The sequence below is a fragment of the Triticum dicoccoides genome, chromosome 2B, assembly GCF_002162155.2.
Source record: "Triticum dicoccoides isolate Atlit2015 ecotype Zavitan chromosome 2B, WEW_v2.0, whole genome shotgun sequence".
NCBI lineage: Eukaryota > Viridiplantae > Streptophyta > Magnoliopsida > Poales > Poaceae > Triticum > Triticum dicoccoides.
Genome location: NC_041383.1, coordinates 572987694 through 573007201, shown reverse-complemented (window position 1 = coordinate 573007201; position 19508 = coordinate 572987694). Strand labels below are relative to the sequence as shown.

General features: G+C 46.7%; 1 protein-coding gene across 1 annotated transcript; it reads right to left on the bottom strand.

The window, feature by feature from the left end:
• Window positions 1-16854: 16854 nt before the first annotated feature.
• LOC119364944 (endogenous alpha-amylase/subtilisin inhibitor) lies at window positions 16855-17839 on the bottom strand. Its single transcript, XM_037630517.1, has one exon. The coding sequence runs from the start codon at window positions 17732-17734 to the stop codon at window positions 17126-17128; it is 609 nt and encodes a 202-aa protein (XP_037486414.1). The 5' UTR covers window positions 17735-17839; the 3' UTR covers window positions 16855-17125.
• Between the last annotated feature and the right edge of the window lie 1669 nt (window positions 17840-19508).

Below are 19508 nucleotides of genomic sequence, written 5' to 3'. Positions count from 1 at the left end.
CAGCTTTGCTACGGGTGAGAAAGTCTCATCGCAGTCAACCCCTTGAACTTTCCAATAACCCTTAGCGACAAGTCGAGCTTTATAGATGGTAACATTACCATCCGCGTCCGTCTTCTTCTTAAAGATCCATTTATTTTCTATCGCTCGTCGATCATCGGGCAAGTCTGTCAAAGTCCATACTTTGTTTTCATACATGGATCCTATCTCGGATTGCATGGCTTCAAGCCATTTATTGGAGTCTGGGCCCACCATCGCTTCTTCATAGTTCGAAGGTTCACCATTGTCTAACAACATGATTTCCAGGATAGGGTTGCCATACCATTCTGGTGTGGAACGTGTCCTTGTGGACCTACAAAGTCCAGTAGCAACTTGATCCAAAGTACTTTGATCATCATCATTAACTTCCTCTTAGTCGGTGCAGGCACCATAGAAACATCTTCCTGAGCTGCGCTACTTTCAGGTTCAAGAGGTAGTACTTCATCAAGTTCCACTTTCCTCCCACTTACTTCTTTCGAGAGAAACTCTTTCTCCAGAAAGGACCCATTCTTGGCAACAAAGATCTTGCCTTCTGATCTGAGGTAGAAGGTATACCCAATGGTTTCCTTAGGGTATCCTATGAAGACACATTTTTTCGACTTGGGTTCGAGCTTTTCAGGTTGAAGTTTCTTGACATAAGCATCGCATCCCCAAACTTTTAGAAACAACAGCTTAGGTTTCTTCCCAAACCATAATTCATACGGTGTCGTCTCAAGGGATTTAGACGGTGCCCTATTTAAAGTGTATTTAGTTATCTCTAAAGCGTATCCCCAAAATGATAGCGGTAAATCGGTAAGAGACATCATAGACCGCACCATATCCAATAGAGTGCGATTACGATGTTCGGACAAACGGTTACGCTGAGGTGTTCTAGGCGGCATGAGTTGTGAAACAATTCCACATTTCCTTAAGTGTGTACCAAACTCGTGACTTAAATTTTCTCCCCCACGATCTGGTCGTAAGAACTTTATTTTTCTGTCACGTTGATTCTCTACCTCACTCTGAAATTCCTTAAACTTTTGAAAGGTCTCAGACTTGTGTTTCATTAAGTAGACATACCCATATCTACTCAAGTCATCAGTGAGGGTGAGAACATAACGATAGCCACCGCAAGCCTGAACGCTCATTGGACCGCACACATCAGTATGTATGACTTCCAATAAGTTGGTTGCTCGCTCCATTATTCCGGAGAATGGAGTCTTGGTCATTTTGCCCATGAGGCATGGTTCGCACGTGTCAAATGATTCGTAATCAAGAGACTCCAAAAGTCCATCTGCATGGTGCTTCTTCATGCGTTTGACACCAATGTGACCAAGGCAGTAGTGCCACAAGTATGTGGGGCTATCATTATCAACCTTACATCTTTTGGTATTCACACTATGAATATGTGTAACATCACGTTCGAGATTCATCAATAATAAACCATTGACCAGCGGGGCATGACCATAAAATATATCTCTCATATAAATAGAACAACCATTATTCTCAGATTTAAATGAGTAGCCATCTCGCATTAAATGAGATCTAGATACAATGTTCATGCACAAAGCTGGCACTAAATAACAATTATTGAGGTTTAAAACTAATCCCGTAGGTAAATGTAGAGGTAGAGTGCCGATGGCGATCACATCGACCTTGGAACCATTCCCGACGCGCGTCGTCACCTCGTCCTTCGCCAGTCTCCGCTTATTCCGCAGCTCTTGTTTTGAGTTACAAATGTGAGCAACCGCACCGGTATCAAATACCCAGGAGCTACTACGAGTACTGGTAAGGTACACATCAATAACATGTATATCATATATACCTTTGGTGTTGCCGGCCTTCTTGTCTGCTAAGTACTTGGGGCAGTTCCGCTTCCAGTGACCGTTTCCCTTGCAATAAAAGCACATAGTCTCAGGTTTGGGTCCATGTTTTGGCTTCTTCCCGACAACTGGCTTACCGGGCGGGGAAACTCCCTTGCCGTCCTTCTTGAAGTTCTTCTTACCCTTGCCTTTCTTGAAACTAGTGGTTTTATTGACCATCAACACTTGATGTTCCTTTTTGATCTCCACCTCCGCTGATTTCAGCATTGAAAATACCTCAGGAATGGTTTTCACCATCCCCTGCATATTGTAATTCATCGCAAAGCTCTTGTATCTAGGTGGGAGTGACTGAAGGATTCTGTCAATGACCGCATCATCCGGGAGATTAACTCCCAGCTGAGACAAGCGGTTGTGCAACCCAGACATTTTGAGTATGTGCTCGCTGACAGAACTATTCTCCTCCATCTTACAACTGTAGAACTTGTCGGAGACTTCATATCTCTCGACTCGGGCATGAGCTTGGAAAACCATTTTCAGCTCTTGGAACATCTCATATGCTTCGTGCTGCTCAAAATGCTTTTGGAGCCCCAGTTCTAAGCTGTAAAGCATGCCACACTGAACCAGGGAGTAATCATCACTACGAGACTGCCAAGCGTTCATAACGTCTTGAGTTGCTGGGAAAACGGGTGCTTCACCTAGCGGTGCATCTAGGACATATGCTCTTTTGGCAGCTATGAGGATGATCCTCAAGTTCCAGACCCAGTCCGTATAGTTGCTACCATCGTCTTTCAGCTTGGTTTTCTCTAGGAACACGTTGAAGTTGAGGGCAACATTAGCGTGGGCCATTTAATCTACAAGACATATTGCAAAGATTTTAGACTAAGTTCATGATAATTAAGTTCATCTAATCAAATTATCTAATGAACTCCCACTCAGATAGACATCCGTCTAGTCATCTAAGTGATCCATGATCCGAGTCAACTAGGCCGTGTCCGACAATCACGTGAGATGGACTAGTCATCATCAGTGAACATCTTCATGTTGATCGTATCTTCTATACGACTCACGTTCGACCTTTCGGTCTCTTGTGTTCCGAGGCCATGTCTGTACATGCTAGGCTCGTCAAGTCAACCTAAGTGTTTTGCATGTGTAAATCTGGCTTACACCCGTTGTATGCGAACGTTAGAATCTATCACACCCGATCATCACGTGGTGCTTCAAACAACGAACTTTCGCAACGGCGCACAGTTAGGGGGAACACATTCTTGAAATTTTTAGGAGGGATCATCTTATTTATGCTACCGTCATTCTAAGCAAATAAGATGTAAAAACATGATAAACATCACATGCAATCAAATAGTGACATGATATGGCCAATATCATTTTGCTCCTTTTGATCTCCATCTTCGGGGCGCCATGATCATCATCCTCACCGGCATGACACCATGATCTCCATCATCATGATCTCCATCATCGTGTCTCCATGAAGTTGTCTTGATAACTATTACTTCTACTACTATGGCCAGCGGTTTAGCAATAAAGTAAAGTAATTACATGGCGTTATTCAATGACACGCAGGTCATACAATAAATAAAGACAACTCCTATGGCTCATGGTGGTTGTCATACTCATCGACATGCAAGTCATGATTCCTATTACAAGAACATAATCGATCTCATACATCACATATATTTCATTCATCACATCCTTTTTGGCCATATCACATCACACGGCATATGCTGCAAAAACAAGTTAGACGTCCTCTAATTGTTGTTGCTAGTTTTTTACGTGGCTGCTATAGGTTTATAGCAAGAACGTTTCTTACCTACGCCAAAAACCACAATGTGATATGCCAATTGCTATTTACCCTTCATAAGGACCCTTTTCATCGAATCCGATCCGACTAAAGTAGGAGAGACAGACACCCGCTAGCCACCTTATGCAACTAGTGCATGTCAGTCGGTGGAACCTGTCTCACGTAAGCGTACGTGTAACGTTGGTCTGGGCCGCTTCATCCCACGATGCCGCCGAAACAAGATAAGACTAGTAGTGACAAGTAAATTGACAAAATCAATGCCCACAACAAACTTGTGTTCTACTCGTGCATAGAAACTATGCATAGACCTAGCTCTGATACCACTGTTGGGGATCGTTGCAGAAATTAAAAAAATTCTACGCATCACCAAGATCAATCTATGGAGTAACTAGTAACGAGAGAGAGGGGAGTGCATCTTCATACCCTTGAAGATTGCGAGACGGAAGCGTTGCAAGAACGCGGATGAAGGAGTCGTACTCGTAGCGATTCAGATCATGGTGGATTCCGATCTTAGCGCCGAACAACGGCACCTCCGCGTTCAACACACGTGCAGCCCGGTGACGTCTCCCGCACCTTGATCCAGCAAGGAGGAGGGAGAGGTTGAGGAAGATGGCTCCAGCAGCAGCACGACAGCGTGGTGGTGATGGAGTGGCAGTTCTCCGGCAGGGCTTCGCCAAGCTCACGCGGAGGAGGAGAGGTGTTGGGGAGGGGAGTGGCTGCGCCTTGGATGTGGTGCTGCAACCCTCCCTCCACCCCTCTATTTATATGGAGAAGGGGGAAGGGGGCTGGCCCCTCTAGATGAGATCTAGAGGGGAGGGCGGCGGCCAAGGGGAGGGGACTTGCCCCCCCCCCCCAAGCCAAGGGGGGCGCCTCCCTTAGGGTTTCCCCCAACCCTAGGCGCATGGGCCCTAGGGGGGATGGCGCCCAGCCCACTTAGGGGCTGGTTGCCTTCCACCTACAACCCATAAGGCCCTCCGGGGCAGGTGGACCCTCCCGGTGGACCCCCAGAACCCCTTCGACGGTCCCGGTACAATATCGGTATACCCCCGAATATTTCGGTGACCGTATGATGACTTCCCATATATAAATCTTCACCTTCGGACCATTCCGGAACTCCTCGTGACGTCCGGGATCTCATCCAGGACTCTGAACAACATTCGGTAATCACACAAATATTCCCTATAACCCTAGCGTCATTGAACCTTAAGTGTGTAGACCCTACGGGTTCGGGAATCACACAGACATGACCGAGACAGCTCTCCGGCGAATAACCAACAGTGGGATCTGGATACCCATGTTGGCTCCCACATGTTCCACGATGATCTCATCGGATGAACCACGATGTCGAGGATTCAAGCAATCCTGTATACAATTCCCTTTGTCAATCGGAACGTTACTTGCTCGAGATTCGATCGTCGGTATCCCAATACCTCATTCAATCTCGTTACCGGCAAGTCACTTTACTCGTTCCATAATGCATGATCCAGTGACTAACTACTTAGTCACATTGAGCTCATTATGATGATGCATTACCGAGTGGGCCATGAGATACCTCTCCGTCATACGGAGTGACAAAATCCCAGTCTCGATTCGTGCCAACCCAACAGATACTTTCGGAGATACCTATAGTGCACCTTTATAGTCACCCAGTTACATTGTGACGTTTGGTACACCTAAAGCACTCCTACGGTATCCGGGAGTTGCACAATCTCATGGTCTAAGGAAATGATACTTGACATTAGAAAAGCTTTAGCAAACGAACTACACGATCTTGTGCTATTCTTAGGATTGGGTCTTGTCCATCACATCATTCTCCTAATGATGTGATCCCGTTATCAATGACATCCAATGTCCATAGTCAAGAAACCATGACCATCTGTTGATCAACGAGCTAGTCAACTAGAGGCTCACTAGGGACTTGTTGTGGTCTATGTATTCACACATGTATTACGGTTTCCGGTCAATACATTATAGCATGAATAGTAGACAATTATCATGAACAAGGAAATATAATAATAACCATTTTATTATTGCCTCTAGGGCATATTTCCAACAATCCGGAGGAGCGCGCCCAACTCGCAACCTGAAATTTGTGAGGGACGCTCTCTTTAACTTGCTGAAGCTTATAATCTCAGCAGATTATGACTAGTTTAATATTTAATCTAACATATTTTTGCTTGGATCACTCCAGCTTACACATGTTTATGGACGTAATTTTCACATATTTTTGTATTGAAATGTGCGATTTTTGTAATAAGAACGCTGAATCAGAGATATACCTCCTTGTCCACCCCGGGGCTTCTGGGTTAAGTCGACTCAGCGGATTTGGTTGGTGAAAGCGGCCTCTTGCAAGGGAATCTGTTATGCTGAGAGGAAGCACGGATGTGGCCAACTACAATCGCACAAGAAGAGTCGGCAGTAGCGGCGTTGACCACCGCACGTCCATCGGCACGAGTGGATCTGGCCGCTCAACGTCGGCAGTGACCTCAGTCAGTGGGAATCTACGGCATCATGGGGAAAATGGAGAGCATTCAACATTTCCCCTTGTTCATGCCTCTCTAGATCGAAAAGAACATAGTACTAAGATATACATCGTACCTATCCACTGGATCAAGCAGAAATTCAAGCCCGTTATGCAATTCTTCCACACACATCGCCGTACTTCCCTCCGCCGCCATTCCTTTGCCTTCCACCATTTTACCTGGGGTAGGGAGTGGGGAGAAGGGTGGGGGCCCGGGTGGAGGGGAATTGCTCATTTTTGCAAACATGGAGATCGTCATACCTCCGGCTGCCCCACAACTGACCTACCGAGCAGCATTTACTGCAACCATGATGACGTTTTTTTGCTTCAGATGGCGTCCTTACGTGCCTGTTCGGGGATCAAGATTTCTTGGCGAACCTGAGCCACGGCCCGACTCATGGACTTAACGGGCGGTTCAAAAAAGCTATCCGTTCACGGCCCGTATTCCACCAAGTGCCAGCATACAACTCTGTTCACGCCCGTATTCCACCGAGCGATATCATTTTCTTCCGCCCGTATGAGCTGACATGGACCCACTAGCGCTCATCCCAAGAGTTGTACCAACGCCCAGGATAATGTGTTCAGATGCAGCCCAACTCAGAAACGCCGCTCTCACAGTTAAGGTGCTAGACTTGTATAGCACACATCATTGTACAATAATCATGGCACTAACAATAATCTATAACTAAACCTTGTAATTTATCTTTAATCTTTTGATATGGCTGAGCAGTTTTGTTTCCTAGGGCACGATATACCTGGCCAAACGGGCTGGCCCGGCACGGCACGGCCTGGCCCATCGTAATCGTGCCTGGCCCGGCACGATTACTATACGGGCCATGCTGTGCCGGCCCGCATGCTGCGCCCCCAGGCCCAGGCACGGCCCAGTTAGTAAACGGGCTGACACATTGGCCCGTTTAGCACGATGGGCCGCATATTTTCAGCCTGTTATTTGACGCACTGAGCGCTTTTAGCCTATTTTTACACGTTGGGCCATATCTAGATGTATAAAAAATTAAAAAAACGTAATCGGGTCGTGCCGTGCCGGCCCGCGTGCCCAGCCTCCAGGCCCAGGCACGGCCCAGGACGTGCCGCGTGCCGGGCCCGGCTCGTTTATCCCATGTCGTGCCTGGCCCATGGCGGGCCGTGCTGGCGTGCTCACGGGCCGGCCCGAAAAGAAGGGCCCATTTGGCCAGCTATAGGGCACGATACTAATACAAGGGTGCAGTCAATGTATTGGTGTGTCGATCAAGTCTACTATTTTATTTCCATAGTATCATAGCTATTCGCTTAGCAGTGACTACCACAGCCTCATCTCCTTAGGTTGCACTTAGCGCTGACATATTCTTCCCTATGTGTTGTTTTCATCATAGTCCCTTCCTCTATTCGCTCCTTCCCACGGTCTTGTCACAATTTGCCACACCAGCAAAAACTTTCTCCTCTGGAAGACTCAGGTCTTTAGCTCTGTTCCGAATTAACAATCTAATCAGGCTCATAGATGGTGCGATCCAGCCGTTGTCAAGTCTTGTTCCACTTGATGACAAGGGGGGCGTCACCCAAACCCTCCGCATGATGAATGGATGCGCCAAGACCAAACTATCATGAGTTATATCGTCTCCTCGCTCAATGAAGAAGTTCTCTAGCACGTGACCCTCCTTGGCTCCGCACAAGAGGTATGGACCACACCCGAAAATATGTATTTCACATGTCCACGCGCTTAGATTATGTAGATCTGTGTTGAGATGACAACTTTGAGGAAGGGAAATATGATTGTCATGTACAACTACACCCGCATGAAGACATTGGTGGACAACTTGGCAGCATTCACACATCCGCTCTGTGCGAGGACGCAAACACATACCTTATCATAGGCCTTTATAAGTACGACCCTCTTGTCAACTCTGACTTGTGAGTGGAGTTTACACGCATAGTTTCCCTCATTTAAACCGGATATTCTTAGATATTTCTGCGTTTGTCACCTCAACCTGCCCACTAAGCGCGTGAACAATCTAAGCGTGAACATGTGAAATACATATCTCCTTCTTTAATTGTTTTCTTGTAACGTGCATATCTCCTTCTTTAATTGTTTTCTTGCATAAATGTATGTATTTATGAGGGTATAAAGATATATATGGAAATTACAAGATGAGAGGACTGTTTCAATATAAAATGCACGGTTCACCAGTGGAGTCTCAAGAAGAGAAGACGACTAACGGTACGACGTACGTGCTCATACAGACAGTCATATCGCCTTCCACCAACTCCATGAGGTCGGCACAAGACACTTTTGTATTGGCCTCAAGGTCCAATTTCTGTCCATGCATCCCTAGAATCATGTGTCGTCTCTTTGCAAGTCTTTGACAGTTCCATCGTCATCGCCGTCGTAGCCGCCACAGCCACAATCTCTATCTTAATTAGATCAAATACTTATAACAGAGATACCATGACAATCAGCAATACTGTAACATGGTTAATCATTCATCTTCAAGTAAATCCATCTAAAAATGTCTCTTTTCTGTGATTAGATGCAATGTGTGAGTAACCCCCTCGAGCTAAGGGTTGAGACACAACCTCGTAACCCCGTGTACATGCATCTATGGGATTGATGGTATGATTTCCTTTATCATTTTATGTTTGTACAATGATTTGTCTCTTCTCTCCCCCTTGATACTAGGACTGCTAGTACTAGATGCACCGACGATCGGTGCAAGGAGAGGAAATGCAAGGGAGACTGGAAGTCTATACCAAACACATGTGATAGTAAGTCACTAAACGCTGATGCATTGGTCTAGTCTATATCTATACCTACTAATAAAGCAAGATGCGTTTCTCCAATATTTTCATCCGTTCACCGTCAAAAATATTTTTTTTCTATCCGAGGTGGTACTAAATTTTTGTGCATCTACTAAAAAGACAAAAAGTTTCTCCAGAATTCCGCAATTGGGCCGGGTGCATTCCAGCCCAACAAAGCCAACCCAGTAATTATCCTGCTCATGCGTTAAAAAGACCTTATTTGTCGGTCGAGGCGACAAATAGTTCAAAGTACGCACAGGTCGCCCAAGACTGGGCCGGCCCGTTTGAAATAAATTTTTGTGCCTGTGTTTCGTTATCGTTTTCCCATTTATATTTTTTCCATGAAATTTAAATTTTTGTTTAAATATTCAAAATATCTGCATTATAAAATTTTATTCCTGTTTTGAAAAATATTATAAACTTAAAAAAATGGTTCCGGAATTTCCTCAACATATAAAAAATGTTGCCATTTTAAAAAGATTCTATTTTAGAATTGTTCGAGTTTTTTTATAAAATTAATATTTTATAAAATGTTCCATATTCAAAAAAAATATTCCTGTTTCAGTGAAAAGTTTACAAAAACAAAATAATGTTTGCGTCTAAGAAAAAAAATGTTCTGAATGTTCCCCTTGAAAAAAGTCAATAATGTTGTGTTTTTATAAAAGGTTCATGGTTTCAACATATTGTTTTTGAATTTCAATAACTATTACCGTTTCTAATTTTGTTTGTGTTTTTCAAAAATTATATGTAATTTTCAAAAAATAAATGTTCACATTTTTTAAAACTGTCCGGGCTTTCAAAAAAACATGAGCGCTAAAGTAATCAAAGAGAATAAACCATCGTGATGAAGGGACATTCATGCCTGATTATGCTTATGAAAGAGGATTTATGCGCTGCAATTAATAATCCATCCGGTTACCCCGTCGTAGGAGAGTGGTTGAAGCAATCGTGTCTCGTTGGTCGTCACACATCCACCAAATGAGGAGGCATGCACAACCCCGAGATGAAGGCGGGCGCGAAAGAAAAAGGCACCTGTTGGGTGCTCGCCACCACACCTACAAAACCCACCACTATCAAGATTTAACGGGCCAACCATATCCAGTGAGAAGACCGCAACTCCTTGCTCTGTCGCCTTCCGTTGTGGAGACCTTTTTTTGGACACAATTGATTATCTTTTCCATTGCTTGTCGTAAATAAAATATCTCTCACGTTGCAACGCATGGGCATATGTGCTAGTAATTTCTTAATAATCAAGGTAAGGTTGGGTGACCCAATCCTCGGCGGTGAGCCACATATCTAGTTACAAGGCAATTGTTGTTTATTCAACATATTGACGTGTATTGTCTATTTTAGATCCCAAGAATGTGTACACAATAGCTGCAGGTGAAACCTCTTCGTTGGCCCATTTCTCTTATTGTATACAATCGCTGCTATTTCCATTTGTGTTTGTGCACAAGATAATGTTGCAGTGTTATTAGTTCGGGGAACAAAAACATTACGCGATAATGAAGACTTGCTAATTAAAGTCACCTCTACCTGGACCATACCTTCCTGGTTTGATAAGATTAGCCACAGTGGGAGTAACTTCAGCAGTAACATCAAGTACAACTCAGCAAATTTGCTTATGTGGCAGTGAGTTAATGAGGAAAGATGTAGTTATAGTACTCCCTCCGTCTCAGTTTACAAGTCCTACGCGTATACCTAGGTTGCCAATTTAACCACCATAATATAAATTATATAACACAAAAATTATATCTTTTGAAAATAGAACATCTGAAGTTTATATTGATATATTTTTTGTAATATATGACTTGTATTAGGTTGGTCAAATAGACGACCTAGGGGTACGCGCACGCCCTGTAAACTGAGAGAGAGGTAGTAACTTAGCTAGTTGCTGTAACATCACATGTCCCAATGCAATATGAGTCTATAACCTAATAAATGAAGCTTTGCATGTTACCACACTTATGTTACTATCCACTATGAAGATAATAACATAGTCTAGAAATATGTGTATGTTACTAGTGTATGTTACTCACCACTGTGGCTAGTCTAAACCTAGTTCTCAAGGGAAGAAGGTCATTTACTATAATCCAAACTGGACCGAGGTAATCAATGACGACACATGTGGAGCGCATGACGTTGGACGAGATCTTCTCATAGATCTTGACCTGTGAGATTCACAAGAAACACAATGATGTCGCCCTCCATGGCTCCAGCCCTAGCAACTCCTCCGCCTGTTAGATTATGTATAGCTTCTGTACTTATGTACGTATTGTAACACAACCATTATATATAATGAGATAAGCCACCCCTAGAGGGTTGTGCTGGTTCCCCAAAACTTATTGTCTTACATGGTATCACGCTAGGTTACGATCGCTTCCGCTTCTAAACCCTAATACCCGCACCGCCGCCGCAGCCGCCGCCGCCTTCACCGCAGCCGCCGCGCCACCGATCGCGCCGCCGCCATGTCGAGCGCCGCCACCACCGGTTCCACTGCTGCGGGCTTCCTCCCGGCCTCTCTTGCGGCTCTGCTCAACCTCCCGCTCGATGCCGTCTCCGTTCCGGCTCCGATCGGGACAAGGAGCATCGGCTCCGTCTTCTCCACGCCGCCGGCGCCCTCGCTTGGGCGTGACCTCGTAGTCCACACCGCGGCGCCGCCGTCCGTTGCGGACTCCGCAGGCGTCGTCCCGCCGCTCCTGCCGCAACCGGATCACACCGTCCCGCTAGCGGGGTTGGCGGCGTCCGCCCCGGCCGCCAGCCTTGCGGCGTCCGAACCGGCCGCGAGCTTTGCGGCGCCCGCCCTGGCTGCGGTCCCGCCTCCTCCCGCATCAGCTTCGGTGCCTCTGGCTGCCTCCATGGTGTTTGCACCCCAGGCAGCCTCCTCGATGGGATCGTCTTCGCCGTCGCCGTTTCACTTCGGTCATCTCATCACCATCAAGCTCTCCGCCGACAACTACATCTTCTGGCGTGCGCAGGTTCTCCCGCTCTTGGGGAGTCACTACCTGCTAGGCTACGTCGACGGATCGCTTCCCTGCCCACCCGCGTTGGTAGACAGCATGCACGGTCCGGTCTACAATCCGGCCCATCGCGTCTGGACGGGGCAGGACCATGCGAACCTCTCCTCCATCCAGGGGTCACTCTCGCCGGCAGTTGCCGGCCTTGTTGTCTTCGCGAAGACGTCTCATGAGGCCTGGACCATCCTTGAGCGCACCTTTGCAGCGCAGTCCCAGGCTCGTGTCTCTGCACTCCCACTAATCGTGTCTATATATCTCGGGACGTCGTGTTTCATGAGCATGTTTTTCCCTTTGCCAACCTTCCTGTGTCTACTGTCGAACCACCATCCCTGCATTCATCCTCTGTTGCTTCTGACCAATTTGATGATGTTGCATACTCTCCTTTGCTGTTACCTAACCATGGTGCAGGAACCGGACGTGGAGCTCGTTTGGAGTTGTTGGAGGATTCACCATCATCATCGTCGTCTTCTGGTGGGCACGTCGATCGCCCTATGTTGCATGGCGTCGATTCGCGTGCTCATGCATGGTCACCCGACGAGCCCGTCGCGCCGAGCATCTCCACTGCTCGGTCCGCTACGCCAGCGATCGCCGAGTTTCCAGCGGCTCGGCCATTTTCACCAGCGGCCGCCGTCTTCGCCTGCGGCTCGGCCCGTCACGCCGTCTTCGCCCGCGGCTCGGGTCCTCACGTCTCCTTCATCCGCGGATCGGCCCGCGACACCGGCCGCGCCACGGCCCACTATGCCGAGCTCGCCAACGGCCCGGTCTGTGATGCCGGAGTCGCCAGCTGCTTCGTCTGCTCTGCCGGTTTCGCCGGTGGGCCGGCCTTCTTCGTCGACCGAGTCCGAGGCTACCGTGACTGGCTCCTCGTCACCGGCTGACTCGTCAACGTCGCCGTCCTCCAGCCCGTTGCAGGCTGCTCCGTCGACCTCGGTGGTTCCTGTGTCCCGACCACATACACGCAGCCGCAGTGGCATTTTCAAACCTAAGGAACGTAAGGATGGTACGGTTGCTTGGTTGGCTGCTTGTTTGGCTGCTGCTGTTGCGGATCCATCTTCTGAGCCTCGCTCATATCAGGCTGCCCTGCGCATTCCACATTGGCGAGAGGCTATGGAGCAGGAGTTTCATGCTCTTCTTCGTAACAAGACATGGACTCTCGTTCCTCCACCACCACGGGTAAATGTTATTGACTCAAAATGGGTATTCAAAGTGAAGAAGCATTCGGATGGATCTATTGAGCGTTACAAAGCGCGACTTGTTGCTCGCGGTTTTCGGCAGCGTCATGGTCTTGACTATGAGGACACCTTCAGTCCTGTCGTCAAGCCTACCACTATTCGGCTTCTTCTCTCCATTGCTGTTTCTCGTGGTTGGTCACTTCGTCAACTTGATGTGCAGAATGCTTTTCTACATGGATTTTTGGAGGAAGAGGTTTATATGAAACAGCCGCCTGGTTTCTCTGATCCTGATCGTCCTGACTATATCTGTCGTCTTTCCAAAGCACTATATGGTTTGAAGCAAGCTCCTCGTGCCTGGCATGCCCGCCTTGCCTCTGCCCTTCGTGCTCATGGGTTTGTGCCGTCCACTGCTGACACTTTATTATTTCTTCTACAGAAGCCAGAAGTCACTATGTACCTTTTGGTATATGTCAATGATATTATCCTTGTCAGCTCTTCTCAGTATGCTGCTAATGCTCTTGTCTGCTCTCTTGGTGCTGATTTTGCGGTCAAAGATCTTGGGAAGCTTCACTACTTTCTTGGAGTTGAGGTCACTTCTCGTGCTACTGGTCTTGTCCTTACGCAGAAGAAGTACTCCTTGGAGTTGTTACAAAGAGCTGGCATGCTGAAGTGCAAACCGACCACCACACCCATGTCGTCTACCGACAAGATAACAGTTGTTGATGGTGAGCTTTTGTCTCCTGCGGATGCCACAGAGTACAGGAGCATTGTTGGTGGACTTCAGTACTTGACGATCACGAGACCAGATATCTCTTATGCTGTTAACAGGGTTTGTCAGTATCTTCAGGCTCCCAGAGATACTCATTGGGCTGCTGTTAAACGCATTCTTCGTTATGTTCAGTTCACCCTGACATTTGGTATGCATATTCGGCCGACTTCCTCTCGGGTCCTTTCGGCCTTCTCTGATGCAGATTGGGCTGGTAGCCCAGATGACAGGCGATCCACGGGGGGTTATGCAGTATTCTTTGGCTCTAATTTGATCGCCTGGAGTGCTCGGAAACAGGCTACTGTGTCACGTAGCAGTACTGAAGCTGAGTACAAGGCTGTGGCTAATGCTACTGCAGAGATTATTTGGGTGCAGTCTTTGCTTCAGGAGTTGGGTTTGTCTCAACCACAGCCTCCTATTCTTTGGTGTGATAACATCGGTGCTACATACCTTTCTGCAAATCCAGTATTTCATGCCCAAACGAAACACATTGAAGTTGACTATCACTTTGTACGGGAACGTGTATCGCAGAAGCAACTCCAGATCAAGTTTATCTCATCTAAGGATCAACTTGCAGACATCTTCACTAAGCCTTTACCGCTGTCACAGTTTGAGGCTTGTAGGCGCAATCTTACCCTTCTCAGTTCTTTAGAAAGTGGCTAAGATTGAGGGAGGGTGTTAGACTATGTATAGCTTCTGTACTTATGTACGTATTGTAACACAACCATTATATATAATGAGATAAGCCACCCCTGGAGGGTTGTGCTGGTTCCCCAAAACTTATTGTCTTACACCGCCAACTTTATTGCTCGTGACAAGGGTGGTAATGGGATGAATGACGAATATAATTGTGGCAAGGCTGGTAATTTTTATATGAGTTTTGCTATCGTCCGGATTATTGCTTCCAATGAAAAAAAATAAGCCGCTTAAGGATGAGAAACACATGGTGTAAAATCTTGGGATTTGATCCTCCGTGGGCTGCATGAACAAATACCCACACTAACCACCCAACAAGTGGTTGGCTCTCAAATGTTCACGGTTTTCAGCTGACTTTTAAATATGTTTCATCATCTTTCGAGGTTTTCTTTTAATAATGATTTCAATGATATTTCGTGAAGTTCTCAAAAGCTTTGGCCAGTCTTATTGAAACTATACAAAACCGTTTGGAAAACATAGTGAATCATTATGGGGAGCGGCGTTCTGGCTCCCGGAAGCACATGCTCCAGGGTGAACAGTACCCCCGAAAAAAGATAGTAAATATTTTCAAAAAATTCTAAAGAAGTTTGTCGATGGTCTTGTTAGTGTCTCAAGCATGCTTAATAATTTTCATGTGGAACGGAGCAGTGATGTTTTGTTGGCAAAAAAAATAAATTTTGGGTGACATTTTTTTTTCACAAACCAAAATGCTTGACCTTTTTGCCTCAAAACTTATAGATAGCATTTGTATGTGACAAAGATCACACACAAAAATTTGTCCTTAATTTTTTTGACATTTGAAAAAGAAAAATTGGCCCCGGGAGCCAAATTGAATTTCCGTTCATTATGGAACATCACAACAACATTAATGAGACTCTACCCACATGCGAATCTCTATAAAACAAGTCGAACACGATAAGTAAGTGTCATGGACGTTTTACCCAAGTTTTGATATTCAAAATTCAAACATTTCCAAAACAATACTCCCTCTATTTTGTAATGTAGTGCATATAGATTTTTTGAAAAGGCAGACCAAGCGAACTTTGGCCGAGTTTACAGTGAAACCTATTTATATATATACAATTACAAACATATACAACATGAAAATATAAGTGATGATGTATCCAATAATATGCATTTGGTGTTTTAAATGTACATATTTTTGTCTACAAACATGGTCAAAGTTTGTAATGTGGAACGGAGGTAGTATCAAAGATCGATCTTGTTGTGAAGATCTCATCAACAAAAACACTAATATTCAAGCGGATAAAAAATTCGCTCTTCCGCTCAAATATATAAATATGTTCTTTAATAAAATTAAACAATATTGTGGGCATTGACCTGTTCGATTGGAGGCTAGCTATCGACTAAACAATGTATCTCTCCTCCCTTTGTCTTTCTTCCAAGGAAAGGCGCTTAGGGTTTCTGCCTCCCGTCAGCGGCGCCGCCGATCTCCCACGTCACATGTGGCCTTGGGGCCATGGGTGCGCGGCGGATCCCGGCCCTTGCCGTCAGGAGGGCTCCGTTTTCAGGTGCTTTTTTAAATTTTGTTAGGGTTTGTGTCTTACTCAAGAAGACGAGACAAAAACGACTTCTTGAAGATGGAATAAGGTTCTCCCCGTCTAGCGCCCCGTCCTGATGGTGTGTCTAGCATCATCGGAGGGCGTGTTTGAGGTGTGTCTCTGGCGGATCTCGTGGGATTCGGTCTGTGATTGTCTCTGATGGATCCGGTATTTGTTCGTCTTTGTTGACATGACTTCAGGTTGGATCCTTCCGATCTAAGCTTCTCTTCATCGGCGGCGGTTGCCGATCTGGTGCATTGGTCCTATGGGGCCTTAGCACGACGACTTTCCGTCTGTCTACTACAACAAGTTGTGTTCGGCTCCGACGAGGGAGGGACGACGACAGCGGTGCGCCTTCGGCTCGCTTCAGTGCTTGTAGTCGTCGCTAGGTGATCTATGAATCTGGATGTAATTTTCATTATTTCAGGTGTTCATTGTACTGTCATGATTGAAGATGAACAGAACGACAATTTTCCGCAAAAAAAGAAAAACAATATTGTGGGCGGAAGGATGGAAAAGGGTGAGAACTGAAGAAACTGGCCCACTTTCAAAAGTTTTGGCAAAATGATTTAAAGTAGATCTAACCATTTATTTGTATTCGTGCTGAGCCAGCCACCTGGGTGCCAGAAGTAGCCGGCCCTTTCAATTCTCATGTGTCATGCAATCTGAGCGTATCTTAGATGGTCAATTAGGTTCCTTGTGATGAAACCGCTACACCAAGGTTCAACTCACAGGCATGGCACTGGTGACTGGTGAGTATCTCAGAGAGGCTCACAGGGGCATCTTGAAAAAAGTTTCTCACGTTTCACGAAACCGCCTACGCAGTGATGACAGCACAGCACCACACTTATTCTCTAAGAGAGACAAAAACAGCACACTGTTTCTGCCCGCCTTATTCAGATGCACACACGCACGCTACGGGCGCGCGCCATCACGCCGCATGCACCTCAGGCGGGCGGCGCCTTCTTGAACACGACGACATGGTATGGCTCGGTGGCGCCCAAGAACCATGCGCCGCCCTTGAGGTCCCTGAACACGCCGAGGTCCTGGCACGAGTCCCCGCACGCCATGAGCTTGTACTCGTGCACCTCCGCGCCGCTGTACTTCTCGATGCGGAAGGCGTTCTCCCTGCCGCTCGGGCTGGGGTCCCTGACCGGGCCGGTGATCACGTGCCGGCGGCCCGACACCAGCTCGCTGTCGATGTGCCACTCGGTGGACTGCACGCATGTCGTGTAGGCGCGGAAGGAGATGCGGACGTCGGTCGACAGCCGAATGATCTTGTCGGACGGCGCGCCGCCGTGCGGGGCGATGCGCACGGGTAAGCCGTCGCGCTGCCCGTCGGCCTCCTGCGAGACGAACAGCGGGCAGCGGCGCCCGTGGCCCGGCGCCATCGTGAGCCCCCCGCCGTGGGCGCGGTTGGCCGGGAGGACGTAGTAGTTCGCGTCGGCGCGCAGCTCGTTGCCGTCCGTGTCGTGCACCGGCGGCGGATCCGCGCTGCACGTGAGGGTGGTGGCCAGAAGGGAGAGGAGAAGGAGGCCAACACGGCGGCTACTCATGGCTGAAACCTCTGCTGGCGTGTGCTCGAGGATAAGTGAGGCCAAGCTAGGGTGTGCTTCGGTGGCTCGTGTGAGGCAGCACGAATGCTTCGTGCCTGTATTTATAGTGAAGTGATCTGGAAGTAGAGTTCCTGGCATTCTTTTCTTCTTGTGGATTTGTACGTGATGTGAAGTTTGTTCCTTTCCATCCCTCAGTGGCCGCCAGTAAGTGCGTACGAGAATCGCATGCGGTGCCGATCTATACATAGGACTGCTATATCTTAGGGCATCTCCAAGCCGGATCGTCAAATATCCCGCAAACGTCCGGACCGCGGTGTCTGGACTCAGTTTGTTATCAAACGTGGTCCTGCATCAGTCGGTCGAGCAGTTTGGACATACTCTTTCCGGCAAATCAAAGGCAAATGTGGGAAAGCTTTACGAAAGTCCGGACATCTGCATGACCAACAAAAAGCCACCAGATACCGTCCCTACTCTATGCCCGCCCATGATGGCTAGTATTTAGCGAAATTGCAGCGGACAGTTAGCATTTTGGCGGAAGGTAGTACTGAAAAGTATATTTCATTTGATGGAAGGTGCTAATTAATGCTCCCTCCGTCCCATAATAAATGTCTCGAGCTTAATACAACTTTATATTAAAGTTAGTACAAAGTTGAGACATTTATTTTGGGACGTAGGGAGTATATATTTTTTATTAAGCAAGTTTGCCAAAAGTAGCTGGCATCACCTTTGTGAGACTGTCACCGTGTCAAGTTGTCATTATCAGTGTTCTACATCTTCCCATATACACAAAAAAAATGGCCTTATGCGAATCAAGCGTTTGAATTGTGGTACTACTGTGGGAGTTTCCATGCTCTAGGAAATTGGGCGACACGAATGCACGGGGAAACAGTCCGGCATGCATGCATGCAGCCAGTGGCCAACGGGCGAGCTGTCAGTGGATACACTCTTTGTAGTAAGCAAATTAAACAACACGCAGAAGATCTATCAAATTCAAATTCAAATGCATACGCGACTAGGCGTGCGTGATACACTCGTTCCTTGTTTTTTCTTTTTTTCTTTTTCTGTTTTGAGCTCGGTACTCGTCACCGCTCACACAAATGCATACGCAAGCCGTTGCGAATCCGTCCGGCTAGCCAGCTTGCTCCCCAACCAACCTAATTTGGCTCCTCCGAGCTCCAGCTACGTCAAGCTCAACACATAAGCTATGGTCGATCGGGACACGCGGATCGGCACCGATCGACCAGGTTTTGCAAACGCCACGTACGGGGCTCGTTTGCATCATGCACCAACCGCTTCGGCGGCATGGTATGTCTTGCCTGCTTTGAGGGGGAAACAGCCGGGCGGGGCGCGGCGCCACCCTCGATCGGCAAGCAGCAAAGGTGGCCGCCCGGGCTGTTTCTCACCCGCTGCGCGATTTATGGATGCTTCTCAATTTCATTCATTTTTTGTATTTACTCCTTTCCCCCGATTTTTTTAATTTAGGTTTCTTCGGTTTTCTATGTTTCTTTCTTCAGTTTTTGTGTTTCTTAAGTTTTTCGCTTCAATTTATTTCTCTTTTTCATTTTCTTCTTTTTTTAAAAATGAATGAAAACCTTTTTCAATACATGTTGTACATTTTTCGTGTACACCGTAACATTTTTTCTGAACAACGCTGAACATTTTTCAAAGACATGATGTACACTTTTTAAATACTTTTTTTAATAAACATAAACATTTTTTTAATACAAGTTCACTTTTTTAATTGCACAAAACATTTTTAACTGTACAAATGCTT

Excerpts from the sequence above, each read along its gene's own strand:
- LOC119364944 (XM_037630517.1), bottom strand. The coding sequence starts at position 17,734 with ATGAGTAGCCGCCGTGTTGGCCTCCTTCTCCTCTCCCTTCTGGCCACC.